Source organism: Podospora pseudopauciseta, chromosome 1 (genome assembly GCF_035222475.1).
Source record: "Podospora pseudopauciseta strain CBS 411.78 chromosome 1, whole genome shotgun sequence".
NCBI lineage: Eukaryota > Fungi > Ascomycota > Sordariomycetes > Sordariales > Podosporaceae > Podospora > Podospora pseudopauciseta.
The window spans coordinates 6,028,874-6,051,288 of record NC_085892.1 but is presented as its reverse complement, the minus strand read 5'-3'; the positions used below and the strand labels follow the sequence as shown (position 1 = coordinate 6,051,288).

Here is a 22,415-nt window from a genome sequence, read left to right as displayed (position 1 = left end):
CGGGGTGGAGGGTGGAGATCCCTTCGGCTGATATGGCCTTAACCGTATATATGTGTGTTGTATGTAATTTTGGGTGGTTATTCAAGTGTATGCCAGCGACAGTTTGGATAGGTGTGGTGTAGCTATTCCGGTAGTGCCAGGACGGCTGGTAAGAAGATATTAACCCTGTAACAAAAGCTGCTAATAAGGAGAAACCAAGCCGGTGATCGTTTGATAGAGTCAAGAAGAAGTTGAGCGGCAATGGGAGAAGAGAAAAGATGCAGGAATAAATGGATGATGATAAATTGACGGGAGGAGAGGGTGGTTGTGGGGGAGAGAACCTCGACGGCAGTATCTATGCACCTTGATGGCCGTGACGAAGAAGGAGCCAGCAAGGTGCGCGGGTCTTGGCATCAAGAACCAGGTGCCCAAGCTAGCCTGGCAGACGGTTCCCCTGATTGCCGCAGTTTCACCCAAGACGTGCCTACTATATCCAGATGAGATGAGAATCTAGGTAGGCTTGTCGGCTGGTAGCAGCTGCGAGACGATGTCGTGAGCATATCATGAGAAGACGTGACGGGGTGGTGTGCCCGATTGCTGGTTGAGATAGGGACAAAGCATGGTCATCCGGAATCACAAAGGAATGTCGGAAACTCGGTGTGTATCTGAAAGAATAATGCCTCCATTACTCCGTACTTCAAGGTAGGTATCCTTCAGGCAGTGCTGCAAGTCCAACCCCGCCAAAACATCTTCTTCTTCCCACATGCTGCGGTGTACCTTGAGAGATAACACCGGGGAGCTTCTGTCAGATGTCTTTGCAGCAACATCTGAGTCTTGTGCCGGTCAGTGAACTAAAACGTTCTCCAGTGAACTATTATACAGAGACTTGGTTCAAACAAAGGGCCGCTCCGAGCAGCCCGCCCCTGAAATGGTATAAGTTTCTTCGCTGTCAATATGCCCCAAAACGCCAATAATGCAAGTCCATATGTTTGTTGCTTTAAATCCAAGAAAATGAAGCGCCCATGGCGGTATAAGACACATGGTTGATATCGAGGGAGGGGGTGTTGAGTTTGCATGTGGCTCTATCGCCTCGAGCGGCTGCATGATAAGGTATGGTGTGTCTTCATGGTGAAATCTGCCCTCTCCTCTCTTATGACGACTTCTCGGAGAACCTCTTCGACACCTCGACCCGCTTGCCGCCCAACCCCTTGATCTTGGCAACTAACTTGTTATCATTGTCGAGTGCAGCAACGTCGTCGCCGCCACCGATGCTTTTGCCGTAAATCATGATATTTGGTACTGTGGTTCGTTTGGTTATGATCGCCAACCTGTCCTGGATTTTGCGGCCCAGAGGATGAAGGTCGAGCTCGACCACATATGGCGCCGGTTCAATGACATATTTCTCGAGAAGAATGCCCTTGGCACGCTTAGAGTACGGGCAGTACGACTTGGAGAAGATGATGACTACAAAGCACATGAGCAACTACGGTGGCAACGAAGAGAGAAAAGAAACCAACCTGGAGACTTCCTCAATATCAAGTCAAGCTCAACTTCAACTTGGTGCTCCTCGGGCGTCTCTTCCACTTCTAGATCCCCGTCCTCTTCCTCCTTGTGACCACCTGCCGCACTTCCAACACCAATGACCTTCTTGGGGTCGTCGGGCTTGTTGGGTGCCTTTGCGTTGGCATTTTCCTTTGCCTTCTGTTCTGCTTGCTTCAACCGAGCAGCCATCTCCTTGGCCATGATGGCGTCGTCCTCGTCAATGTCGCCGTCGGCATCGTGGTCGTGCGCTGGTATCACTTGCTGCGAGCCGCCTCGTTCCCTCTCCAACCCATTCATCGTCTTGTGGTAGAAGTCCTTGATCGCGCCCGTCTCTCGTGAATGGCGGGCCTGCGAAGTGAAGAAGAGGAGCACCACGACGGCGGCGAGGACGATGTAGAGAAGGGCCCGGAGGCGCCGTTGGGATGGCATGATGAGTGGTCGACAATTCTTTGTGGACCAAGTGTAGCCGTTGTCGGTGGTGGTGTTGGCGACTTGACTTGCTTTAAAATGTGGTCGGATGTTGTTGCCGTGAGATCGATCAGCTCGTAACCAATCTGCCAAAATCGAATTATCGAATGGCTAAGATTACGGCATGTGCTCGGAAGGTTTGGCGCAGCGGGGAGGGGAAGCCCAATCGCATGGGAGAATATTCATCGGCGAGGGAGTTCAACGTCTATAGCGACGGCACAGAGAGCAAGCATCCGAGGCAAAGGTGCTACGAGCTTCTGCCGCATGTCAAATGGTCAGCGAATGCGGCGACAAGAGGGGAGGACCTCCTCCTGTCCATTTCGCGACAAAACGCGGATAGCTGCATCCCAAAGTGGCTAGGCGACCGTTGGACAACCGGATCCAATTCTCTATCCACAGTGCTACAAAGACTCGGGCAACCACCATTTTGAATGCCCCTTGCCGATTCTTTGTGCGACAGATCCTCAAGTCTTTACGAACTCTTGATCTCAAGATTGGCTCTGGCGATATTAAACCTCAGCAACATGCTATTTTAGTCCATCTTCCAGAGCTGTTCCCTACAAGCACCGTGCGAAGCCCAGCTTCTTGGTCTCCACTCTGGCACCTGCAGGGACCGGTTTTGGAGGGGCTCTCGGCATTTGCTTCTCCAGACTGACATCTGACGCTCTGAGGGAAGCAAATGCGAAGAAATGAGCGAGAGCAAGGAAATTGAAAGGTACAAGAGAGTTGTACAGGAAGGTCAAAGACGTCAACGGTATTCCTGGACTACTGTAGAGCCTTTTTCGAGTATTTGTTTGCTGCTTTCATGCCCATCATGATGTCAGCAATGAATCGAGGGGAACTATGTAACAACCCCTCATTTTCGAGTGTTGATACAGCCAACGGCTCTTCAAGATATCGCCAGCCACCACAACAGCCACTGGAAAGTCTCCCGCAGCCACGACCAGCCAGTGAATCTGTTTGTCACGCTTTTCGAGTGAATTGCTTGGGATGCTTGACATGAACATGCTCTCGTGGAGTGGGGCAGCAAAACCTTCAGTGGTCTGTGCGAGCACATGCGAATTCACAGAATTTGCAGGCGTGCACTGGCCACCCCACCACCAGTATATATTCTCGACCTATCTGCCAAAATTTCAATCTTCTTTTTCTTTTTTTCCTCATGTCGACAATACTTCAGAGAATCATTTCTATAGTAGTCGTCCTCTTTTGTGTTCCCTAAAGGAGCCACAGATCCCACCCGGGTTGATGAACGATATCCTCGGTGCCCAACAGTGAGAAGCCTTTTACTCTCGATCTGCCTGCAAAGGTGGCGGCTGTGGCCTTGCGCTGCAACTGTATAGAGAGTGGCGATGATCTGTACCCTGATTTCTTGAGGTCTTGCCTTTGGGCGCTCAAGCGGGGTGGGTATCGATGGAAGTCTGACCGGCTGTTATCCCTCTTTCTTTTCATTGCAATCTTGAGCATACTGCTGCTTGGGATGTGAGGAAGAAAATGTCACACCAACCCCTGCGTTTCGCAAAACTTCAATTTTCATGATTTGGCTTCAAACTCTAGCGTATCATTCACGTCTTACCGCCCCTTGTTCTTTAGCGGCAACGGGCATTGAAGAAGATAGCGTGGTATCAGTCTAGTCGTTGACTGCAGTGTGATTCATGGGGTATGCAGATGCAATCCAACCCGGATACGGCTCCCGGTCTCTGCGTAGGATGATGCAACGAGAGATAGAGGCGGTCACGACCTCTTTTGGGGCCAGGTCATGATTAACTGCACACCATACTGCACCCCACGTTCCAATCGGCTCTCCCGCCTGAGAGATGATGTTCTGCATCGCCGAAAACTCTACGAAGCCTCTGACCCGATATCTCTCCAGAACCGGTTCGGATGCCTCCCTGCCATATCTCCCTCTTTGATTCCAGCCCTCGCCAGCGCTCCCCATTCGCCATCACGACACATAGCCCTCGCAGGGGGGAAGAGTGGTGTGGGTGTGAGAGAACCGTCGACGTAATGAAACCTGGGCAGCAACCAGCCAACCACGACGTGCAGATATGCCCGGATTTCGGCAGTGCCCTGAACTGGGAAACGATCAAAGGAGAGAGAGAGAGAGAGAGACTGAACTTGAAACGGAACATGCTAACAACCAACAAACAAGCAGGAACAGGGTGGGGAAGCGAGAGAGCGAGACAAGAACCATACGGCTTAGAAATCGGGTTATCAGATTCGGGCCCAAAACTTTGTGATACCCGCCAACTCAGCCCTTTCTTTTACCAAGGAAAAGTGTTGGACGAATATGTAGGCGACAAATAACGAGAGAGGTCGGAAGGGGGGGGGGGACGGACGTTTATCCCGTCAAGCAGGGAAACGCAACCAAGCAGATAAATACCAAGCGAGACCCAGAATTTGTTAATCACTGTCGTAGCCTTACTTTTATCACACGCTATCCTCACTTTTTTTTCCCCCTCATGACAAATAACAGTTATGAGTTTTGCATTGCGACTGTGACATTTTGAACATTACAGTTTATCTGCTTTGGTTTCGACTTGCTTGGATCCCGCAAGTATCACCACCACAACCATTATCACCACACACCTACCATCACCACCCACCTACTTCCACCACCCACCAACCATCAACACCCGACCACCACCACAATGACAGCCCCCAAAACCCACCCCTCCATCGTCCTCCCCTCCCCCTTTGCGCCCCCAACCCTCCTCCAAACCCCCACCCACGCCCCCAACCCAAACGAAGCCCTCATCAAAGTAACCTGGACCTGCTCCACCCCGCTCGACCTTCACCGCGCCGCAGGCAACCTCGCCATCCCCTCCTTCCCCTTCCACCTCGGCACCGCCTTCGCAGGTACAATCGTCACCCTCTGGCTCAGCCCCAGCCTCTCCTCCTCCTCGGGTCTGAACATCAACCACGAGCTCCACGAGACCCTCAAAGAAGGCGACAGAGTTTTTGGGTTCGTCTCCGACGGCAATCCGAGGGAGGCCGGCTTCCAGACGTACGTCACAGTCCCGGTGCACAAGATCTCCAAGCTACCCCAAGGGATAGTAGGCTGGGGGTTGAGGGAGGCGGTTACGGTGCCTGCGAATCTGGTTACGGCTTTTCATTGTCTGAGTGCCGATTTGGGGATACGGCTGCCTTGGCCGAAGCCGAGGGGGTTTAAAGGTGGGGAGGGGAAAAAGGTGCTGGTGTGGGGAGGGGGCAGTTCGGTTGGGTTGTATGTGATACAGGTGCTCAAGCATTGGGGGTATGATCATGTTATTGCTGTTGCGAGCGGGAAGCATCATGGGGAGTTGAGGAGGCTAGGGGCGAGGGTATGTTTTGATTATAGGAATTCTGGGGTGGTGGGGGAGATTGGGAGGTATCTTGACCGAGAAGGGGGGCAAGGGGCGGGGCCGAGGATCCCGTATTTCGTTGATTGTATTGGGTCTAGGGATGGGACTTTGAAGCCGCTGAGCAAGATCGCAGAGAGAGGGAGTAAAGTGGCGGTTATGTTGCCTGTGATTGAGGTTCCTGCTGCAGAGGGGAGGAGGCCGGTGTTTGCGGCGGATGAAAAGCATGTGGAGGGGGTGGTGTGGCAAGAAGGGGTTGAGGTCATGGGGGTGAGGACGTTGAATTACGAGGAGGTGAGTTATCTTGAACCGGGAAGGAGAGTGTGACAATGATGACTGATATATCTTGAACAGAACGGCTTCTATCGAGACAAACTCCAGCCCGAGATCATTCCTGCCTTGCTGGCTCAAGGCGCTATCCAACCGAACAGGACCAGGATCGTCGAAGGTGCTACACTGCTGGAGAGGGCACAGAATGCCCTTCAGCTATTAAGGGACCAGGTCCCGTCTGGTGAACGGCTTGTATGGAAGGTGTCAGAGGACGAGCAATGATATGATGCTATAGGTGCTGTCAGTTTCCGAGTAGGAATAACGTCAGAAAGAACCACTTCCTAGCCAAGTACCAGGCCTTGAGTCCTTAATGTGACCGTAACGCCCGGAACGTCACGAGCCGAAGCCTAGACATGATTGGTGGCAAGACTCAACCCCAGATTCAAGCGCGCCATTCTCCGGCCTTCATTTGATGGGCAGCCGTAGTTTTGCTTAATTACTACTGGGAAGCCAGCTGCTGTTAGTTTCCAAAACGGCTCTTGTTTCCCATCCAAGAGAAACTGCCAGTGTGGGAGAGTACCGTCTGATGTAGATTGATTGGTGGGGTCTGTCATACTCGCTTCAGAGGCGGCCCTTTTTGTGTAGGCATGATACCCAGGCTGAACCGAAAAGGCAACTCACACACTCCTCCGCACTTTCAAAGACATAAGCTTGCAAATCATGTCTGCCAAGGCTTCCGATGCCGCCAAAAACGTTGGCTTACGGCTTCTAGAGTAACAAATCCGGGATGTGGACCTGGTTTCCAGTAATCACGAGAGATCGCTTTGATGCCTAGGCCGGGTGGGTGTTTCCTGGTCGATCATATAAAACCATGGTGTGCCCGTATGGCGTTGACCAGGCCCAGGTACCTGGATCGGATCAGCAACTCCTCACATCCCGTTATCCACAATGCTTCTCCCATCGTTGTCAACTTTGCTTTTGGCTGGGCTTCCAGCTGTGAACGCCGCCATCACCTACAAAGGTGTGGACTGGTCTTCTCTTCTTATTGAGGAGCGGGCCGGCATGTCGTTCAAGGATGTCAACGGCAACACCAAGCCCCTCGAAAGAATCCTGGTTGAGAATGGCGTGAATACTGTTCGGCAGCGTGTCTGGGTCAACCCCAGCAACGGCGAGTACAACATGGATTACAACATCCAGCTTGCGAGAAGGGCGAAAGCTGTTGGGCTCGGTGTGTACATCGACTTCCATTACAGCGACACTTGGGCCGACCCGGGCAAGCAGGGTATCCCCTCCGGATGGCCGACCGACATCGACAATCTTTCCTGGAAGCTGTACAACTACACCCTGGAATCTTGCAACAGATTCCAAGATGCCGGCATTCAGCCAACCATCATCTCCATCGGCAATGAGATCACACCTGGCTTGCTGTGGCCGACAGGAAGAACCAACAACTGGGGAAACATCGCACGCCTGCTGCGTAGCGCCGCCTGGGGTATCAAAGACTCGAGGCTTAGCCCCAAGCCAAAGATCATGATCCATCTCGACAATGGATGGTAAGAACCCTTGATCCAGGATTTTCTTTGTTCGCTTTAGAACGGGAAAACATGTGCTAATGAAGGTTAACACAGGAACTGGAATACTCAAAACAACTGGTACACAAACGTCCTCAGACAAGGAACTTTTGAGGCATCGGACTACGACATCATGGGAGTGTCTTTTTATCCATTCTACTCCGAGGCGGCTTCACTCAGCGCGCTCAAGACCAGTTTGACCAACATGGCCAACACTTGGGGCAAGGAGATTCAGGTCGTCGAGACCAACTGGCCTGTTCAGTGCCCGAATCCAAGATATCAGTTCCCCGCCGATGTCCGAAGCATTCCGTTTTCCGAGGCTGGGCAGGTGCAGTATGTGACAAAGGTGGCAGACGTTGTTCGGTCCGTCAATCGGGGCAATGGATTGTTCTACTGGGAGCCAGCTTGGTTGAACAATGCCGCCTTGGGATCGTCTTGTTCAGAGAACACCATGTTTGCGTGGGGTGGAAGGGCGCGCTCTAGTATTTCTGTTTTCCAGCGCATCTAGAGAGCGGCTTGGTCGAAGCTAGGCTGTTGATGTGAAAGTTGCAAAATACAATCCTATCAACTCGAACTTGGTGTAAGAGCTCTAATTCGAGAGAAAATCATGGTCTTTGAAAGAAGCAAGCCCATGGTCGTGAAATTGCTGTGAGGTTTTGAAAGAGAGTTGGAGAAAATAAATGTCGAAAGCATGACCACTTGGAAGGGAATCCCAAAACCTAATATGACGTACGGATACTGCGAGAGTCGCGACGAACGCGTTTGGCAGTGAACTGAGTGGAAGTGCTGCAGGTGGGGGCGGGAAGAATTGAGGCCCCATCAGCCACAGCACGAGCCACAAGAGCAGCGCAGCCACCGACCAACCGAACGCGGGGCTTGTGAGGGCACTGAGCCCTACGAATTTTGTGAGTGGGTCCGAAAGAACCAGCGCTGACCACTCACCAAGGCCTACTGCGCTCACCCAAGTCAAATCCACCTCCAGAATCGCGACTGTCTGAATTTCGCTCTTCGATACCAGCACTATCGAACCGAGCGAGATCGTGATCACTCGACAACCGACAACATGGCTGACGAATACGTATGTCCAACCTCTCTCTGTCGCTGTTGATTGATGGACGACGCCATATCCTTAACGGGCTCTTCAAAAAAAAACGACGATGGCGACTGCTTCATGTGGGAGGGAACGATGGCTGACATGACATGCAACAGAACGCCGAGGAGGCCGCTGAGCTCAAGAAGAAGAGAACCTTCCGCAAGTTCTCTTACCGCGGTGTCGATCTCGATGCGTAGGTGCCCTTGATCCGATTACTTTTTCGCCCACACTACCCCACGACAAAATCCGACAATGCTCAAATGAGAAGGACGATGTTTTGGGAATGGGGAAATGAGCATATGATGGCGAATGCTTGGGAAATTGAGGGATGGTTATATTTGATGGGCCAGAACAAAGCGCTGACCTGCTATCTGCAACAGTCTCCTTGACCTGACCTCCGACGAGCTCCGCGATGTCGTCCACGCTCGTGCCCGCAGAAAGATCAACCGTGGTCTTAAGCGCCGCCCCATGGGCCTCATCAAGAAGCTCCGCAAGGCCAAGCAGGAGGCTAAGCCCAACGAGAAGCCCGATCTCGTCAAGACTCACCTCCGTGACATGATTGTCGTTCCCGAGATGATCGGCAGCGTCGTCGGTATCTACTCCGGCAAGGAGTTCAACCAGGTGGAGATCAAGCCTGAGATGGTTGGCCACTACCTTGGCGAGTTCTCTATCTCATAGTAAGGCTCGCCCCTCCGACTTGGTATCTGCAAGAGTCAAATGGCTGACCCCCCCCTAGCAAGCCCGTCAAGCACGGTAGACCAGGTATCGGTGCTACCCACTCTTCTCGTTTCATTCCCCTCAAGTAAGGGCTGGGATATTGGTGGTTCTTGCATTCAGTCTCTCATGGGTTCGGCGAAACGGGACAACGGTCTGCTCACGGGCATGATGCGCTATGCGTGCGGTGCCTGGGCTATCTTGGTTTTAGGGAAAAGATAGTACACAAAAGAGCAATTCGAGTGCTGGTTCCGACAACAACAAACGCACAACGCTTGATGGTGCACTCTGAAGTGATGAACAGAGAGCTCCTGGAGGGACCTCTTCATGATGATTCATGCCAACAAAAAAGGGACAGACGTCTAGGCCGTAGTTATCAGTCTGAAATTAGACCAATAACACATTCCTGATTCGAGCAATTCATGATGCCAGCATTTGTGTGTATTGTATCCCGGCTCTGTTTGCCTTCTTGATGCGTTTTGCTAACACGAGCGCAACGAACGTCTTCCTTGTCGTCTTAAGTCACCTAGACTGCTATTCTTGTTGTCAAAGGGCCCAGAAGATAGGGGATGGTTCTGCTAGCTCCTCTGATCTACACCATTTTGACTGCCCTCTTGGCTCTCCCTCGAGGTACATGACTTGTGCCCTGTGTACAAACATGCCGAATCATTATCCAAGATTGACCTTCAGGAGAGATGGTGAACTCCCCTCCCTTTGGAATGATGGAATTTGATAGCAAGCTTTCAATCATATCAAAGCATCAATGATCAACTCGCTTCCGAAAGATCTAGTCTAACCACATCCAACTTCCCGTGGATCTTGTCTTTTTCAAGGTTAATACCAGCAAATAGTTGTCGTCCACAACATGGTAGATAGCTCCCCCGCAATCAGAAACAGCCATCGCCCCTGAAACTGGCCACGACCCGTCCAGAACAATTCACGAGTGTGAAATTGCTGATATTCAGTGCTGTCAACATATTATATCCCTTCCAACTCTTCCAGAGCCAGCTACCAATATCAAACGCTTTGCATTATCCTCTCCAGAACCTGGTGACTCTATCTAACCCCGCCATGGAACTCTGAACCACAACCCCAACAAATCCGCTATTTTGAACAATACCAGCTTAACCCTGATCCCAGTCTTCTTCACGCCATAGACTACCTCACAGGTTGAAATGCGTCTGATCCGCATTCCTCATCTTCCACCAAAAGCACACCCCTCTGACCCAACGACCAAATTTTTTGCCATTTGCTATTCACAAATAACAGCAAGACCTGCCCGTCCCGGCACGGCACGTCGCACAACGACAAGAAAACCCTTGCTTCTTCTTTCCATAGTCCCACGTGAGCTCCTCCCCAGCCTTGATATCCCTCGTAGCCTTCACAGCAATGTGATGCGGTAGTACAAACTTTGCGAGCTGCCCTGGGCCAATGCGCCACTCGCAGTTGGGTCCTCGCTGCCGTTGGTTGAGGGAATTCGAACCCGACGCATTGTCTTCTTCTTCCTCGCCGTCGTCAGGGTCAGAGTGTTCGCTGAAGTCCTTGGTGCCAGTGGACTCTTGTGCCGTCTTGGGGGCTGGGGTGATGGCGTCTGGATCGTCGGCATTGTTTTTGCTGCCGCTGCCGATGGCAGTATTGTTGTTACTGGTACCCGCCTTGCCACCGGTGCTGGGACTTTTGCTGCTGCTGGCCGTGTTGTCTGCATTTTCACTCTCCTTCTTCAAATTTGCGAGGAAGTTTGCGAGGCGGAGCTCTGGGGCCTCTCGGGCAACAACGGGCGAATCCTCAGCTGCTGTCCTCCTCTTGAGTACCCGTCTGGCCCCGGGGGGTTGACAGGAATGGTTGACCAAACTTGCCAGGAGATATATCGTGGCAGGCCGCGTCGTCGCGGGATGTGGGTTCTGGTTTCCCTCTATCTCGGCCTGGAAGGCATGACTCCGGAAAAAGTCGGCTGCGATCTTCACTCTGTCCTCGACAGATGCCTTGGAGCCACCGCCTCGAGCCACAACTCCTTCCCTGATGCGCTTGATATACTTGTCATACTTCTCCCACAACTCATTTGGAGGCCAAGCCAGTTGTCCATGTACAAGTCTTGTCCCCAAAAGTGGATTCAAATCGGCACCTGCAAGTTCCTGGGAGGTAGGCAATGTCTTGCCAAGCTCCGCGGCCAGTTTAGGGAAGGCAAACCGCATTTGGGAGGCGTCAGCCAACGACAACGCAGTGACAAGATCTAGCATCTGCCCTGGTCCATGGTGCTCATCGTTCAACTCACGTAGCTCGCAGAAGTCTGTTGGGTCAATCAAAGGGGCCTCGTGGAAGATGAAATCCCCCTTGCTGAAGTCACGGGCAGCGAAGACGCCATAGCCAATGTCCGGGTCAATCAAGTCGACGTAAATTGCGGGTGTGTCACTGGGTGGACGAGACTCTTGAGCTTTTGTGATCTATGGAGCCATAGCAAGCGTGTTAGCAAGGCCAAAAAATGGATTCACTACTGTGTTCTTGGCATTGGCGGTTGTCTTGTGAACTGGGGTGTTTCAAGGAAGGGGGGGAAGATAGAGCGAGGGAAAGAACAAACGACGTGCCTTGGCTGATTTGCGGGCATCAATTGAGCCCCATGCGTTGGTGGCAACCGACCCCATGGTGATAGGGTACAAAAGTAATGTCAGCTAAGAAAGTTGTCGTCCAAAAAGGGTGCCAGTTCCAATGGCTGAGTGGAAAATGTTATCGGTAATGTGTGCATGTGCTTGAGCTTCGCGCGTAGGCAGCGAAACAGAAAACCCCAACGGCCCGTGAGAGAGATGATGGTACACGACTCTGTCAAAAGAAGGAGCGCTTGTGCAAGTGAAGAAGCAACGGAGTGGCAGAAGGAAGAAGGAACACGGTGGTGTATCGAGAAAAGGTTAAGGAAGCGACGTTGTGTTGTGGTTGACCAATGCCGCTCGGATTCTACCTATGTACATGTGCCACAACATCCCAAAGTGGATAATGTATCTTGGTATGATGAACGCGCGAGGAAATAACGATGTAGGACCTTCTTCAAACGAAGTAGCTACTGCTGGGCGGCCGCCGCAAGCTTCTTGGCCTTGCGCTCCTCCTCCTTGAGATGCTGCTGCTGGTAATGGGCAACCACCTTGTCAATGTTCACGTAGTGTCCAGCCGGAACGTTAAAGGGGGAACCGGTGTTGAAGACCCTGTCACGTGTCAGTATGCATGCAGTGCACCAATAGCAGTCTAAGGGCTTGAGAGCACAACGCCTGTCTCATGGGCTCAGGCATTGGGAGAACGACTGCCCGCCCGGCTATCTCGGCCTGGTTGAGCACAAGAAGCCTCAGTTGAGGGTTTGGACAACCAGCAATTAGACCCAATTGAGGCCTCCTTGCCAAGACAGGAGCTGCCCAAGAGGGTCTCCTTGCAATATCCAGTTCAGACGCCAGTTGCGCGAGTAACTGTCCTCGAAATATGCAACGGTACTCCAGCAAGGCAGAACGCTGCTCTCTCAAGACCTCTTCATACTGTAGGGATAGGAAAGTCCAAAACGTACTCGGGAAATCTCAAATCGTGGGTTCTGTTGCGCGGGGCGTTGAGAAGGAGATGTCTGTCTGCGGCGGCTTGCTCGACAGCAGCAGCGAGCAGATCGTTTCGTGTCTCCCAAGTCTGGTGGAGGTCCGCCCATTCCTTCAACCACCTGCTGAATGTCGACAGCTCGCCGTCTGTGCCGGGGCGAGAGGCCTTGTAAACAACCCAGGTACCAGCGAGGGTAGCGGCCGAGAGATAGAAGCCAGTCTATTCCAACAAGTCAGCGCCGGCTCGTAACACATGTCCTCTACTTTCTGATGGTCCCAAGCGACATCATGACCGAATTGGCCATGGGTAAACGTACTCCAAGCTTCTCCTCGACCGTGTGCTCGTGGTGGTGGTCGTGACCGTGGCTCGAGCCATAGCGTCTGGTGTTGCGAACAGTCTGCGGCCGGGCTTGCCGGGCGAGCAGAGCCGCTCTCTGTCTGATAGCCGACATGGTGGTGGTTGTCGTCGTCGTCACTTGTGGGATCGGGCGGTCGGTTTGCGCGTGGAGCTGGGTTCTTGATCCGTAGAGCTCAGGGGACCCACCTTGGTCCTCCGCAGCCCCGCTCTTGTTTGCTTTGCTCCCGGGAAAAGAGTCAAAACCGCAATCGGGAGTTGGACGAGCCCGGAAACTCAAATATCGAAGCTATAGGGTTTCCAAACAATCGAGTCGCTTGGAAAGATGTTGGTGAGTGACAATTTGCCAATGACCTTGCGTTCATCAAGCATGCATCCCGCTCTTGGCATCCACAGGTTGCGAAAGCTGCACGTGACTTTGATGTCAGAGCTCTCTTTTGTGGCGTTGGTCTTCCCGCAAGGCTGAAGGCTGCGGCCAACGGTGGGGTGTGTCAGCAAGCGCCTACCCAATCAGCATTTGCCCCGTAAAGTATACACCCAGCCCTCGATTACAATGTGTTCGCTTTGCCCCTTTTGGGGAGGTATTTCAAGGAGGCAAAGTTGAAGACAATAGCCAATCTGTCCTTTCTTTTACCTTCTAATTGAGTCATTTGGCTTTGAGCAGGTGTGAGACCTGCAATAAGAGGACAAGTTTGCGTCTGTTCAAGAATTTAGATTCATCTCATCAGTTGACGGCTTCAACTCACCACCATCTACATCACTTCAGCCAGCTCCGCTGACTAAAGCGCCCTTCCCTCAGCTGGGCGTCACACTCAACAAGATGGCTCAAACCCGGTTAAAGATGCTTCCCATCAGCCTTCTTAGCCTCTTAGGCCTCATGGTTTTAGGCACAACAGCATCAGAGGAACCGCCATCAACGTCGCCAACTGCGGAGGTGGAACTCATATGCCACACAACTGATCCAGCTGAATGCTATCCCAAAATATTCCAGCCAACCCACGAGTTCCAGATCGTTCACCCCGATCAGGATCTTCCTTTAGGTCTTCACGTCAGGCTCGACATCAACACCGGCCAAAAGGAAGCCAAAATCAACATCCCAGATGAGGAGGTTGACCCATCACTAGTCGGCCTTCCAGTAGACTCCTCCATAGTCACCGTCGACACCCCTGATTCAGAACCAGAACCAGCACAAAGGCCCAGAAAACTTCCCAAAAACGCCCCGAAATACGATCCAGACGGCAAGATCAAGGAACCACCCAAAAGCAATCCTCACGCTGGAAACGACGCGGCCGCCTTTTTCGAGTCTCTGACCTATCTTAAGAAGGGCCTGGACATCGACTCAGCTCTGGAAAGCCTCTCTGACGTCTCCCATGACATCTACTACGGCCTCAAAATAGCAGAAGACTACGACACCATCGCCAACCTCTTCTGCCTAGCCAACACCCCCGCCTTGTTTACCGCTTCTCCATCACCCGAGACTCTCTCTCGCGCCAGAGTGGCCGCACTTACCTTGTCATCAGTCACGCAAAACAACCCCAAAGCCCTCTCCGAAATCGAAACTCACTGGCCCAAACTCCTTGCCTCTTCTTGCTCAGACGAGCCGCTTTCCACCCTGATCTGGCGGCTCATTCCCTCCTCTGGGCAACCCGACCCAGCGGTATCCAAAGCTCGCATTTCCTCCATTTCTGGCCTGTTGAAATCATCCAAAATCCGGTCTCATTTCCTCTCCAACAACGGCATGGAGCAGATCCTTCAAATTATGAACCTCCAGGACCAAAACAATGGTGACTTTGAGCCAGCGGCCAGGAAAGCAGCCATCTTGGTTCTGGATAACTTCCTTGATGGCGACATGGGCGCCTCGCTCGGTGAGTGGCCCATTGGAACACAGCAAACAGATGTTGTCTGTGAGGGGAGACACAAAGAAGGCAAAGAGCCTGTGGAGAGGTGCTGGGATTGGCATGCGAGGTTGTGGGTCAAGGGAAACAAGAAGGACAAAGAGCATTGGAGTCATGAGCTGCTTAAGAAGGTGACCGAGCAGAGGAGGGTGAATAATAAGGGGGGCAAGAAGAAGAACGCCGCTCAAGGCGGGAAGGAGGAGCTGTAGATACTGTGATAGAGGAGGAAATCAGATACCCAGGTGGCGTAATCGGTGTAAGAGATGCTGATAGAGCAGGATATGTAAACTTATGCTTCATTATGTATGATATGTGTGGATCAGGAGGACGATTAACAGTATGTGTTTGGCTACACATGGTACATGTACGCCATTTGAGCACCAAAAGAGCTACTGTGTATGAATATGTTTATATGAAGCAAGGATCAACCAACCTCCTTTGGCAGTAAGTGCATCACGACTGTAGGCAGTCATCTTAGAAGCAAGTTCGACTTCACAGCATCTTCAAGTCTGTACAGCCCACCCAGCCCCAAAAGTTAAGAGTAGTAGAGTTAAAGTAGTTATTGATAGCAAAGAAATACTGCTCAAGTGGTATTATGTGCTCTTCTATCCAGAGCCAAACAGACCCGTCGACCCAATACTCAAACAACAATCGTCCCCCCGCAAAAAATATCCTAGCGCTGTATCCTTGCGTGTGTCGAGTGTGGTATAGTAAAAAGTAAGAAAAGAGGTAGCAAAGAGCTGAAACAATACACTACTCTTCCAGAAAGGGGTATCACACCCCTAAAAAACAAGTCCCCCTTCCAGAAACGACAGACTGCAAAGAAAAAGCTAAACGCCCAAACTTCCTTTCCTCCCAGCAGGTATCAAAGTATCCTTTTTGGTCGTCATAACATTCGTCAACATAAAGAAAACCCCAACTCCCATCACCCAACCCTTGCAACTCCTCGAACAATAATCCTCCTCTTCTTGCCCTGATTTGATGTCCAAAGACACCCTCCATCCAAGTCTCCTGTGCGCGCTCGTGCGCGTGTGCGTATATGTACACCTTATCCAAACACACATAAAAATCCAACAATACACTCCCATGCCCTCCAACCTGTCTTTTGTTTTCAAAAACCCTCCCCCGGGGTTACCTCGAGGAATTACCACTGCTATTAGCACCGGTAACCACCCTTTTCACCCCAGCCCAATACCCCTGCGTGAGCATCCCACTCTTGATCTCTTCCGGCGTCGGCATTCTCTCCCCACACCTTTGCACCACACTCTGGATAATCCTCCCCAATAACTCCTCCGTAATAGGCAGCACCTTGCCCTGCTCAGCCATGGCATAAACACCAGGGTCAAACTCCTGGGGATACAAAAACGGGTCCGTATCCGCCAACAGCTCCTCACAAGTAGGCCTCTCCTTCTGCTCCCGGTTCAAGCACCTCCTCATCGTCCTAATCAGCGAAGGCGGCACCCGGCTCCCATCCTCCGTGACCTCGGGAAACTCAACCTGATACGCCCAATTGATAATCGCCTGACACCTCGACATCTGGTTCGCAATCTTGCCAAATGGCGGCAGACCATAAACCATTTGATATAAGATACACCCCAGTGACCAAACATCCGACGGCTTCCCCAGCTTCATAATCCTCGGAGTCCCCTTTTGGTGATGCTGCAGAGGCGGCGGGATCGAAAACTTGCCATTGTGCGCTGACGTAAAAGCATACTGGTTCGAGTCCATCAGCGACTCGGGCGACATGTAGTTCGGCGTCCCAATCTGCGTCTCCCTGTGCACGTTGACCGTCATCTCCGTCTGGATCGCGTTCGCAATCCCAAAGTCAATCAGCTTGAGCCTCCCCTGCACGAGCACAAAGTTGGCCGGTTTGAGATCCGAATGCACTACATCCTTGAGATGAACAGCCTGCACGCACTCGAGCATCTCCTTCCAGTAGTACCTGATGAAAACCGGATCCAACCTCGCCCCCTCCGTGGCGCTCTGTCGGGATTTCAGCAGAGTATTAAAATCGAGTTCGCCCACCTCCATGAGCACACTCAAAAGCTGCTTCTCCAGGTTCAACTCGTGATCAATCAGCTGAATCACCCTGTCAACGCCGTGCAGCCTTTTGAGCAGGTCAATCTCCCCCTTGAATCCTCTCACCGTATTTTCATCGGCACTTTCAAGAGAGACACGCTTGAGGGCAAACATCTTGCCGTTCTCCGCAGAGACCCGGTACACCTTACCCGAACCGCCACGGCCTATACAGTCGATTCTGGTGTACGTCCTGCCGTTGACTCGGAGCATGACCTGCCTCTTCTTGCTAGCCTGTGTAGTAGTAGAAGCACCGGCGTTGGCTGTGGCAGCATCAAGCACTGACATTTTCGGAGGCGGTGGTGGTGCGGCGCGGCGGGGGGTGTTTTCGCTTTTCTGTGCCAGAACCTTGCGGTCAGGGGATGCTGCTCGTTGGGATGGTGCTGCGTTGGCTCTGATGTCGCTTACAAGTGGTTGGGTGGGCTTCGCCGGCTCTTTGGTGTCATCCAAAAGGGAGATCACCACTGGGTTTGGCTTTTGCGCCGCTGGGGCTTGGTTCTCCTTCCCAAGACTGGAAGGAACACGTGGTGGGGGTGTAGGAATCTTGAAGTCCAACTCGAGGTGGCTTCTTTCAAGCTCCCTGACCTCTGGCGGAGAAACGCTAGCCGAGGTCCCTCTGCGGACCGCAGCTCTTGAGGGATCCCTGGAGCTAACAGGGCTACCAGAAGCAGCAGCAAACTCGCGATAGTTGGAAGCCAAGAATGATGATTGTGGCTGCTCCATACCGAGGCCCATATACTGAGGCTGTTGGCTTTCAGGCTCCTGACCACTGCCAAAAGCATCACCCTCTCCATGATCTTGTCCATCCTCCTCACTCTGTCTCCTCCTTCCACGACGCGCCGGGCCACTGAGAAAGCTCCCGCCCATCTTCCCTATTCTCCCAATCCGCATAGAACTTTGAGGAGCAACAGCAACAGACCGTCCAACAGTCGCGGGTTCCTCACCCAACTCCTGATCATGATCGCTATATCCCCGGGAGCTCTTGGAGTGACCTGAAGAACTATCTGACCTCCCCTTGCTGCCAGATGACCCGACGGCAATGCGTACCGTCCTCACAGGCACAACTGGTGTGTTGATATCAGCAAGCTGCTGTTCAACCTCCTGCTGCTCAGGCTCAACGGGCACCGGAGCCTGAACTGACTTCTTCTCAACCACCTCGGCACTCTCCTGTCTCTTGCTCCGGCCAGTAGTACCAGACAATGACCTCCTCACACTCGACTCAAAGCTACCATTAAAGCTCGAGTTGAAAGCATTGTTCCCAGCACTGGTATTGCTCAATCGCACAACGCGCTTCCGTGGCTGAGGCGCAGGGCTCGTCTCCCTTGGGGGTGAAGATCTCCCCGTAACCCCACGCTGGACACTACTCGTCCTCGCCGTCCGTCTCGTCTGCCTCACCTCCCCCACAGCAGTCTCGCTATCCTCCACAGCGGCAGAAGCAGAAACACTAGCAGTCGACCTCCTCGTCACCCTCGAAGCAGGACGTTGTGGCGGTGAAGCAGCACGGCCAGAGACAACAGACTGCGCACCCCCCCTGGACACTCCCTCGGACGCACCATCATTAAGCAATGCCTTTGTCAAAGCGCTAAGCTTCATAGGTACCACCGGCTCCTCATCGTCGGAGCTGTCATGCAGCGCAGAAGTAATTGGTTGCTGGTTTGACTGAGGTTGAGAATGCGCCCTCGTCTCTCGCGAAGTTGTGCTAGAAAGAGATGCGCTGACAGCAGGGCTAGACTCGCTACGGCCGAGCTGCGACCTCGAAGATAGCGACGTCGAAGTCGGGCGGCGGAGCGCTTGTCTGGCGGATGTTCTACGTCCCAGAGCGTTGAGGTGACTCCCTCCGCCAACTGGCGTTGGTGATGCGGCGGTGGCCATGTCGTTCATGAATGGGCGACAATTGTTTACTTTTTCGGGCGGCCCCCCTTTCTATGGGGCAGCTGTTGTTGAAATGTTGTTTAGAATTTTGGTGGCTGGTTTTCGTCGGCTTCTGTCTGTCGTCGCTTCACACCGCGTGTGCTATCCGATACTTTCCACCACTGTTGATTTTGAGTAAAACACAATTGGCACAACTGGCGATAAGCTGGAAGTGTTGGTGATCGTGTCGATTAGGCCTACCGTTGTCGCGATGGCATCTTTACCGAGAATGGGACTTGCGACAAGAGTTGGCAGGTGGACAAGGGAAAGATGGGGTGACGCTGGGCTTTTGCCAATTCGAGGGAATATTTTGGCCTCTAGTGGAGCAGCCAATGACAACGCACCATCTCCTGGACCCGTTACCCAGCAACCGTAAAAAACTGGGCAGGCTAGCGCGTTCCGGGCATTGCCAAGGGCGTTTTCAGCGTGTCCCCTCCGCTTTCCATATGCAGGCAATTACCCAGCCACTTCATCATCCGCCTGCTTCGGTGCCTCAGGCAAGAATTGTCCACTCATTTCAACGTCCCAGGCCCACTTGCACATCCCACCATGGCTTCTGATAAGCGATTAATCGATAACAGGGAGAGCTGCTGTTGAGCTGAGAGCTTGCAAACATGCGCATGCCAGTCCCAATTGTGTTTCGATCAACATCACAGCGCTTCAAAGTCGCAACCAGAAGAGTCATGTCAATCGGAGTAAAAGAACAAATGTCACAAATCAAAATGCAAAGAACATCATTGTCCGAAGAGAGCCTTGGTGCTTTTTATTGCCCCGCCTATATGCCGTTGTACGATGTCAGAAACCTGCCCGCGCAAATCCCAAAACTCCTGGTCCGCAGCCGAGGCCGATGGCCTGTAGATAACGCCGTAGACATCCGCATAAGTCGTTAAGGTTCTTCGGATTTGCCCAGCTCTTGTTCGGAAACGAAGACGATATGGCGCGCTTAGTCGAAGAGACCGAAGCCCATGTCGTCATCGGACTCCTCCTTCTCTGCGAGATTGTTAGCGAACTGTCCTTCCCGCAGCAGATATTGTCACGGTACATACCCTCCTCCTTGGCCTCCTCAGGGGCAGCCTCAGCGGCACCACCGGCAGCGGCGGCACCACCAGCGGCGGCAGCGCCACCAGCACCGCCAGATGGGACGGAAGCGAGCTTGGAAGAACCCTCAGCGATGAGCTGTCGAGCAATGTTAGCAAAATTGTTTCCGCCACTTGCGACTTTGTGCGATCGGTCGTACCTCGTTGATGTCCTTGCCCTTGAGCTCAGAGATGAGCTTGTCGAGGCGGTCAGAGTCAGCCTCGATACCGACAGACTCGAGAACGGCCTTGACGTCGGCAGCGGAGGGGGTGGCCTTGCCACCGAGGGTGAGGAGGAGGTAAGCGGCGAGGTGCTTCATTTTGGCTGTTCTGTAGCGACTTGGTGATTAGTCCTCGGAGTCTCGAAACTGCGTCGGGTCTGAAAGGGAAACTCACTCTTTAGGAGAAGTAAAGAACAAGAGATGTCAATCAATTTTAACCGCTGGCTTGTGCGGAGAAAGACTCTTCTTAGTTCTGGGCGGTGTTGCTGTGTTCGGTGATAAAAGCTCCCGAGCCAAGGTGGAATATTTTACAATTTTGGTTCCTGTGCCCGCAAATTCCTACCCCACTAATCACCTGACTGCTTGCTGCTCTAGGGCATGGAGGTGCGTGCTCTTGCTGACGTAATGAATTGAGTCGGGCACGGCTTGGCAGGATCTCCGGAACCGGTGACACCTGACTCCGAGCTTCTCCCAGGTTCGTGTTACGACTTTGCAGTGGGTCTCTTGGTCATTCTTGGCTTGGAACTGTACCAGGACGAGCCAGGCCAGGCTGTTTGCCCGCAAGTTAAAAGCAGCCTGCGCTCCCAGCATTGAAGTCCCCATCGACCGCGCAGACTTCTTCCCTTTCTCTTTCCCACGACTCACACCGCTTCTGTTTCCGCTCCCAATCGCGGAGCCTAAAAATCGCAATTTCAGCCGCTTTCACCAGATTTACAGCACTCTAGCACTGGTGTTCCCCGCATAGCTGAGCGCTTGGCACAGCGACACAGCAAACGCTCAGTGGCAAGGCCCGTTTTGGCGTTTTCACTCGATGACTTCGCGCCAACAAATCGTATGAGGTTGGGGAGGGATCACGACAACTGCGAGATTTAGGGTTCGGCATCCCGCCCATACTGCTGTACTCGCGCGACGATGGGGGTACGTATTTTGTGCTGATTCCTCGGTCTCCGCACCCCTGATACTGATATCGATTGTGGTTAGATTGCGGACCTTCTTGGGGCCATCACTGGCGAGAAACCCAGCCCATCACCGACCTCAAACCCCACATCGCGACATAGCACGACGGCACCCAAACGAAAGGCCGAGGATGATTTGCGTAACACGCTCCCAAAGGCACCGCGCACTGAGACCACCGCAGATGGGCTATCGCGGCCCAACATCAGCTCCCCAAAACCAGCTTCCCGGCCGATAGATAAGTCCACAACCGCTTCCGGAAGCGCATACTCTGGGTCATCGCGACCACCAGTCAAATCGACGACTGCGTCAGCAACCAGACCAAGCACAGTTGTGACCAATGGCACCCGTCCAGGTGTCTCCTCCAATGGCAGCAAGCCTCTGCCATCGCGGCCTGTCGCTAACCGACCATCACCATCGGACTCGGGCCCCCCAAAGAAGCGGTCATTTGCAGAAATTATGGCGAGGGCACGTGAGAACCAGGAGGCACGGGAATCGCTTGGCAAGATCAGTCACAAGCCAGTGGAGAGGAACCTGACCATGAAGGAGCGCAAAGAGCTGAAGGCGGACCAGGCAAAGCAGGCCAAGGTCGCCGGCAGGAAAGGCTCTGCAGCCCCCCCTGCATCATCTCGAACAGCTCCAAAAAATGGAGTCGAGCGGAATCGTGTGTCTCCTGGAGCCTCGAGTGCCAAAGCGAAAGCAGCGGCCGAGGAGGAGAACAAGAAGATCAAGAAGGCTGCCTTGGCGACAACTGGTTATACCGGCACAGCACGACCCCGGCCAGGTGCTACCACCAAGCCAAAGGCTAGCAGCAGCGGCCCTGATCGTGACCCGCGAGACAAGGTACGCGAACGTCCCCGATATGGCGGCTCTCGCTCAAGATACGAGGAAGAGGACGACGACCTGGACGACTTTGTTGAGTATGATGAAGATGAAGACGACCCGTATGCCTATGGCCGTCGCGGTGGATATGACGACATGTCGGATGAGTCTGACATGGAGGCTGGTCTTTCCGACATTGAAGTCGAAGAGACGGCGGCTGAACGTCGTGCTCGCCTAGAGGACAAGCAGGAAGAGGAACGCGAGAAGCGGCTGAAGCGCGAGAAGGAAGAGCGAAAACGCAAGGCTCTAGAGGCCATGAGAGCCAGCCGGCGTTGATGATACTTTGGTTTTCATGTTTGGAGTTACGGTCTTGGGACCCAGGATAGAGGCTTCAGGGGCAGGCCGGTGCATAAGGGAACAACGGAAGACTGGATTTCTGGGATGTTTCAGCATGGCGCAGTGGTTGCAGCAACTGAGATACCGCATCAGCATTGGAGTTGGGTTTTTGTGTTCCTAGGTACTGCTCAAACATACTTGCATCGTAGCAAGCTCGAACTCGTAATAGAG

At 52.9% G+C, this 22,415-nt stretch overlaps 11 protein-coding genes across 11 annotated transcripts; 5 read left to right on the top strand and 6 right to left on the bottom strand.

The window, feature by feature from the left end:
* Positions 1-1,129: 1,129 nt before the first annotated feature.
* QC763_116690 (uncharacterized protein) lies at positions 1,130-1,950 on the bottom strand (the record flags this gene model as incomplete). The annotated part of the gene is made up of 2 exons (XM_062908243.1): positions 1,130-1,443; positions 1,497-1,950. 2 exons carry the CDS (start codon positions 1,948-1,950, stop codon positions 1,130-1,132), a joined length of 768 nt encoding a protein of 255 aa, XP_062771320.1.
* Positions 1,951-3,052: 1,102 nt separating this feature from the next.
* On the bottom strand, positions 3,053-3,453 carry QC763_0019760 (uncharacterized protein; the record flags this gene model as incomplete). The annotated part of the gene is given in 2 exon segments (XM_062905389.1): positions 3,053-3,287; positions 3,296-3,453. Coding segments are annotated over 2 exon segments (393 nt in total).
* Positions 3,454-3,697: 244 nt separating this feature from the next.
* Positions 3,698-5,879, top strand: QC763_116670 (uncharacterized protein; the record flags this gene model as incomplete). Its single annotated transcript, XM_062908242.1, has 2 exons — positions 3,698-5,621; positions 5,682-5,879. Exons 1-2 carry the CDS (start codon positions 4,638-4,640, stop codon positions 5,877-5,879), a joined length of 1,182 nt encoding a protein of 393 aa, XP_062771318.1. The 5' UTR covers positions 3,698-4,637.
* A 545-nt stretch (positions 5,880-6,424) lies between these two features.
* Positions 6,425-7,676, top strand: QC763_116660 (uncharacterized protein; the record flags this gene model as incomplete). The annotated part of the gene is made up of 3 exons (XM_062908241.1): positions 6,425-6,437; positions 6,502-7,150; positions 7,226-7,676. 3 exons carry the CDS (start codon positions 6,425-6,427, stop codon positions 7,674-7,676), a joined length of 1,113 nt encoding a protein of 370 aa, XP_062771317.1.
* A 555-nt stretch (positions 7,677-8,231) lies between these two features.
* On the top strand, positions 8,232-9,126 carry RPS15 (ribosomal protein S15; the record flags this gene model as incomplete). Its single annotated transcript, XM_062908240.1, has 4 exons — positions 8,232-8,246; positions 8,378-8,454; positions 8,642-8,938; positions 8,998-9,126. 4 exons carry the CDS (start codon positions 8,232-8,234, stop codon positions 9,065-9,067), a joined length of 459 nt encoding a protein of 152 aa, XP_062771316.1. The 3' UTR covers positions 9,068-9,126.
* A 1,105-nt stretch (positions 9,127-10,231) lies between these two features.
* Positions 10,232-11,614, bottom strand: QC763_116640 (uncharacterized protein; the record flags this gene model as incomplete). The annotated part of the gene is made up of 2 exons (XM_062908239.1): positions 10,232-11,416; positions 11,558-11,614. The coding sequence occupies 2 exons, from the start codon at positions 11,612-11,614 to the stop codon at positions 10,232-10,234; spliced, it is 1,242 nt and encodes a 413-aa protein (XP_062771315.1).
* Positions 11,615-11,919: 305 nt separating this feature from the next.
* Positions 11,920-13,242, bottom strand: QC763_116630 (uncharacterized protein). The gene is made up of 3 exons (XM_062908238.1): positions 12,856-13,242; positions 12,517-12,758; positions 11,920-12,166 (listed from the first exon to the last, which is right to left on the bottom strand). Exons 1-3 carry the CDS (start codon positions 12,988-12,990, stop codon positions 12,025-12,027), a joined length of 519 nt encoding a protein of 172 aa, XP_062771314.1. The 5' UTR covers positions 12,991-13,242; the 3' UTR covers positions 11,920-12,024.
* A 222-nt stretch (positions 13,243-13,464) lies between these two features.
* QC763_116620 (uncharacterized protein) lies at positions 13,465-14,997 on the top strand (the record flags this gene model as incomplete). Its single annotated transcript, XM_062908237.1, has 1 exon — positions 13,465-14,997. Exon 1 carries the CDS (start codon positions 13,714-13,716, stop codon positions 14,995-14,997), a length of 1,284 nt encoding a protein of 427 aa, XP_062771313.1. The 5' UTR covers positions 13,465-13,713.
* Positions 14,998-15,919: 922 nt separating this feature from the next.
* On the bottom strand, positions 15,920-18,745 carry QC763_116610 (uncharacterized protein; the record flags this gene model as incomplete). Its single annotated transcript, XM_062908236.1, has 1 exon — positions 15,920-18,745. One exon carries the CDS (start codon positions 18,743-18,745, stop codon positions 15,920-15,922), a length of 2,826 nt encoding a protein of 941 aa, XP_062771312.1.
* Positions 18,746-19,512: 767 nt separating this feature from the next.
* RPP2B (60S acidic ribosomal protein P2) lies at positions 19,513-20,766 on the bottom strand. The gene is made up of 4 exons (XM_062908235.1): positions 20,248-20,766; positions 20,013-20,181; positions 19,822-19,951; positions 19,513-19,765 (listed from the first exon to the last, which is right to left on the bottom strand). The coding sequence occupies exons 2-4, from the start codon at positions 20,169-20,171 to the stop codon at positions 19,719-19,721; spliced, it is 336 nt and encodes a 111-aa protein (XP_062771311.1). The 5' UTR covers positions 20,172-20,181; positions 20,248-20,766; the 3' UTR covers positions 19,513-19,718.
* QC763_116590 (uncharacterized protein) lies at positions 20,594-22,395 on the top strand. Its single transcript, XM_062908234.1, has 2 exons — positions 20,594-20,990; positions 21,054-22,395. Exons 1-2 carry the CDS (start codon positions 20,985-20,987, stop codon positions 22,182-22,184), a joined length of 1,137 nt encoding a protein of 378 aa, XP_062771310.1. The 5' UTR covers positions 20,594-20,984; the 3' UTR covers positions 22,185-22,395.
* Positions 22,396-22,415: the final 20 nt, after the last annotated feature.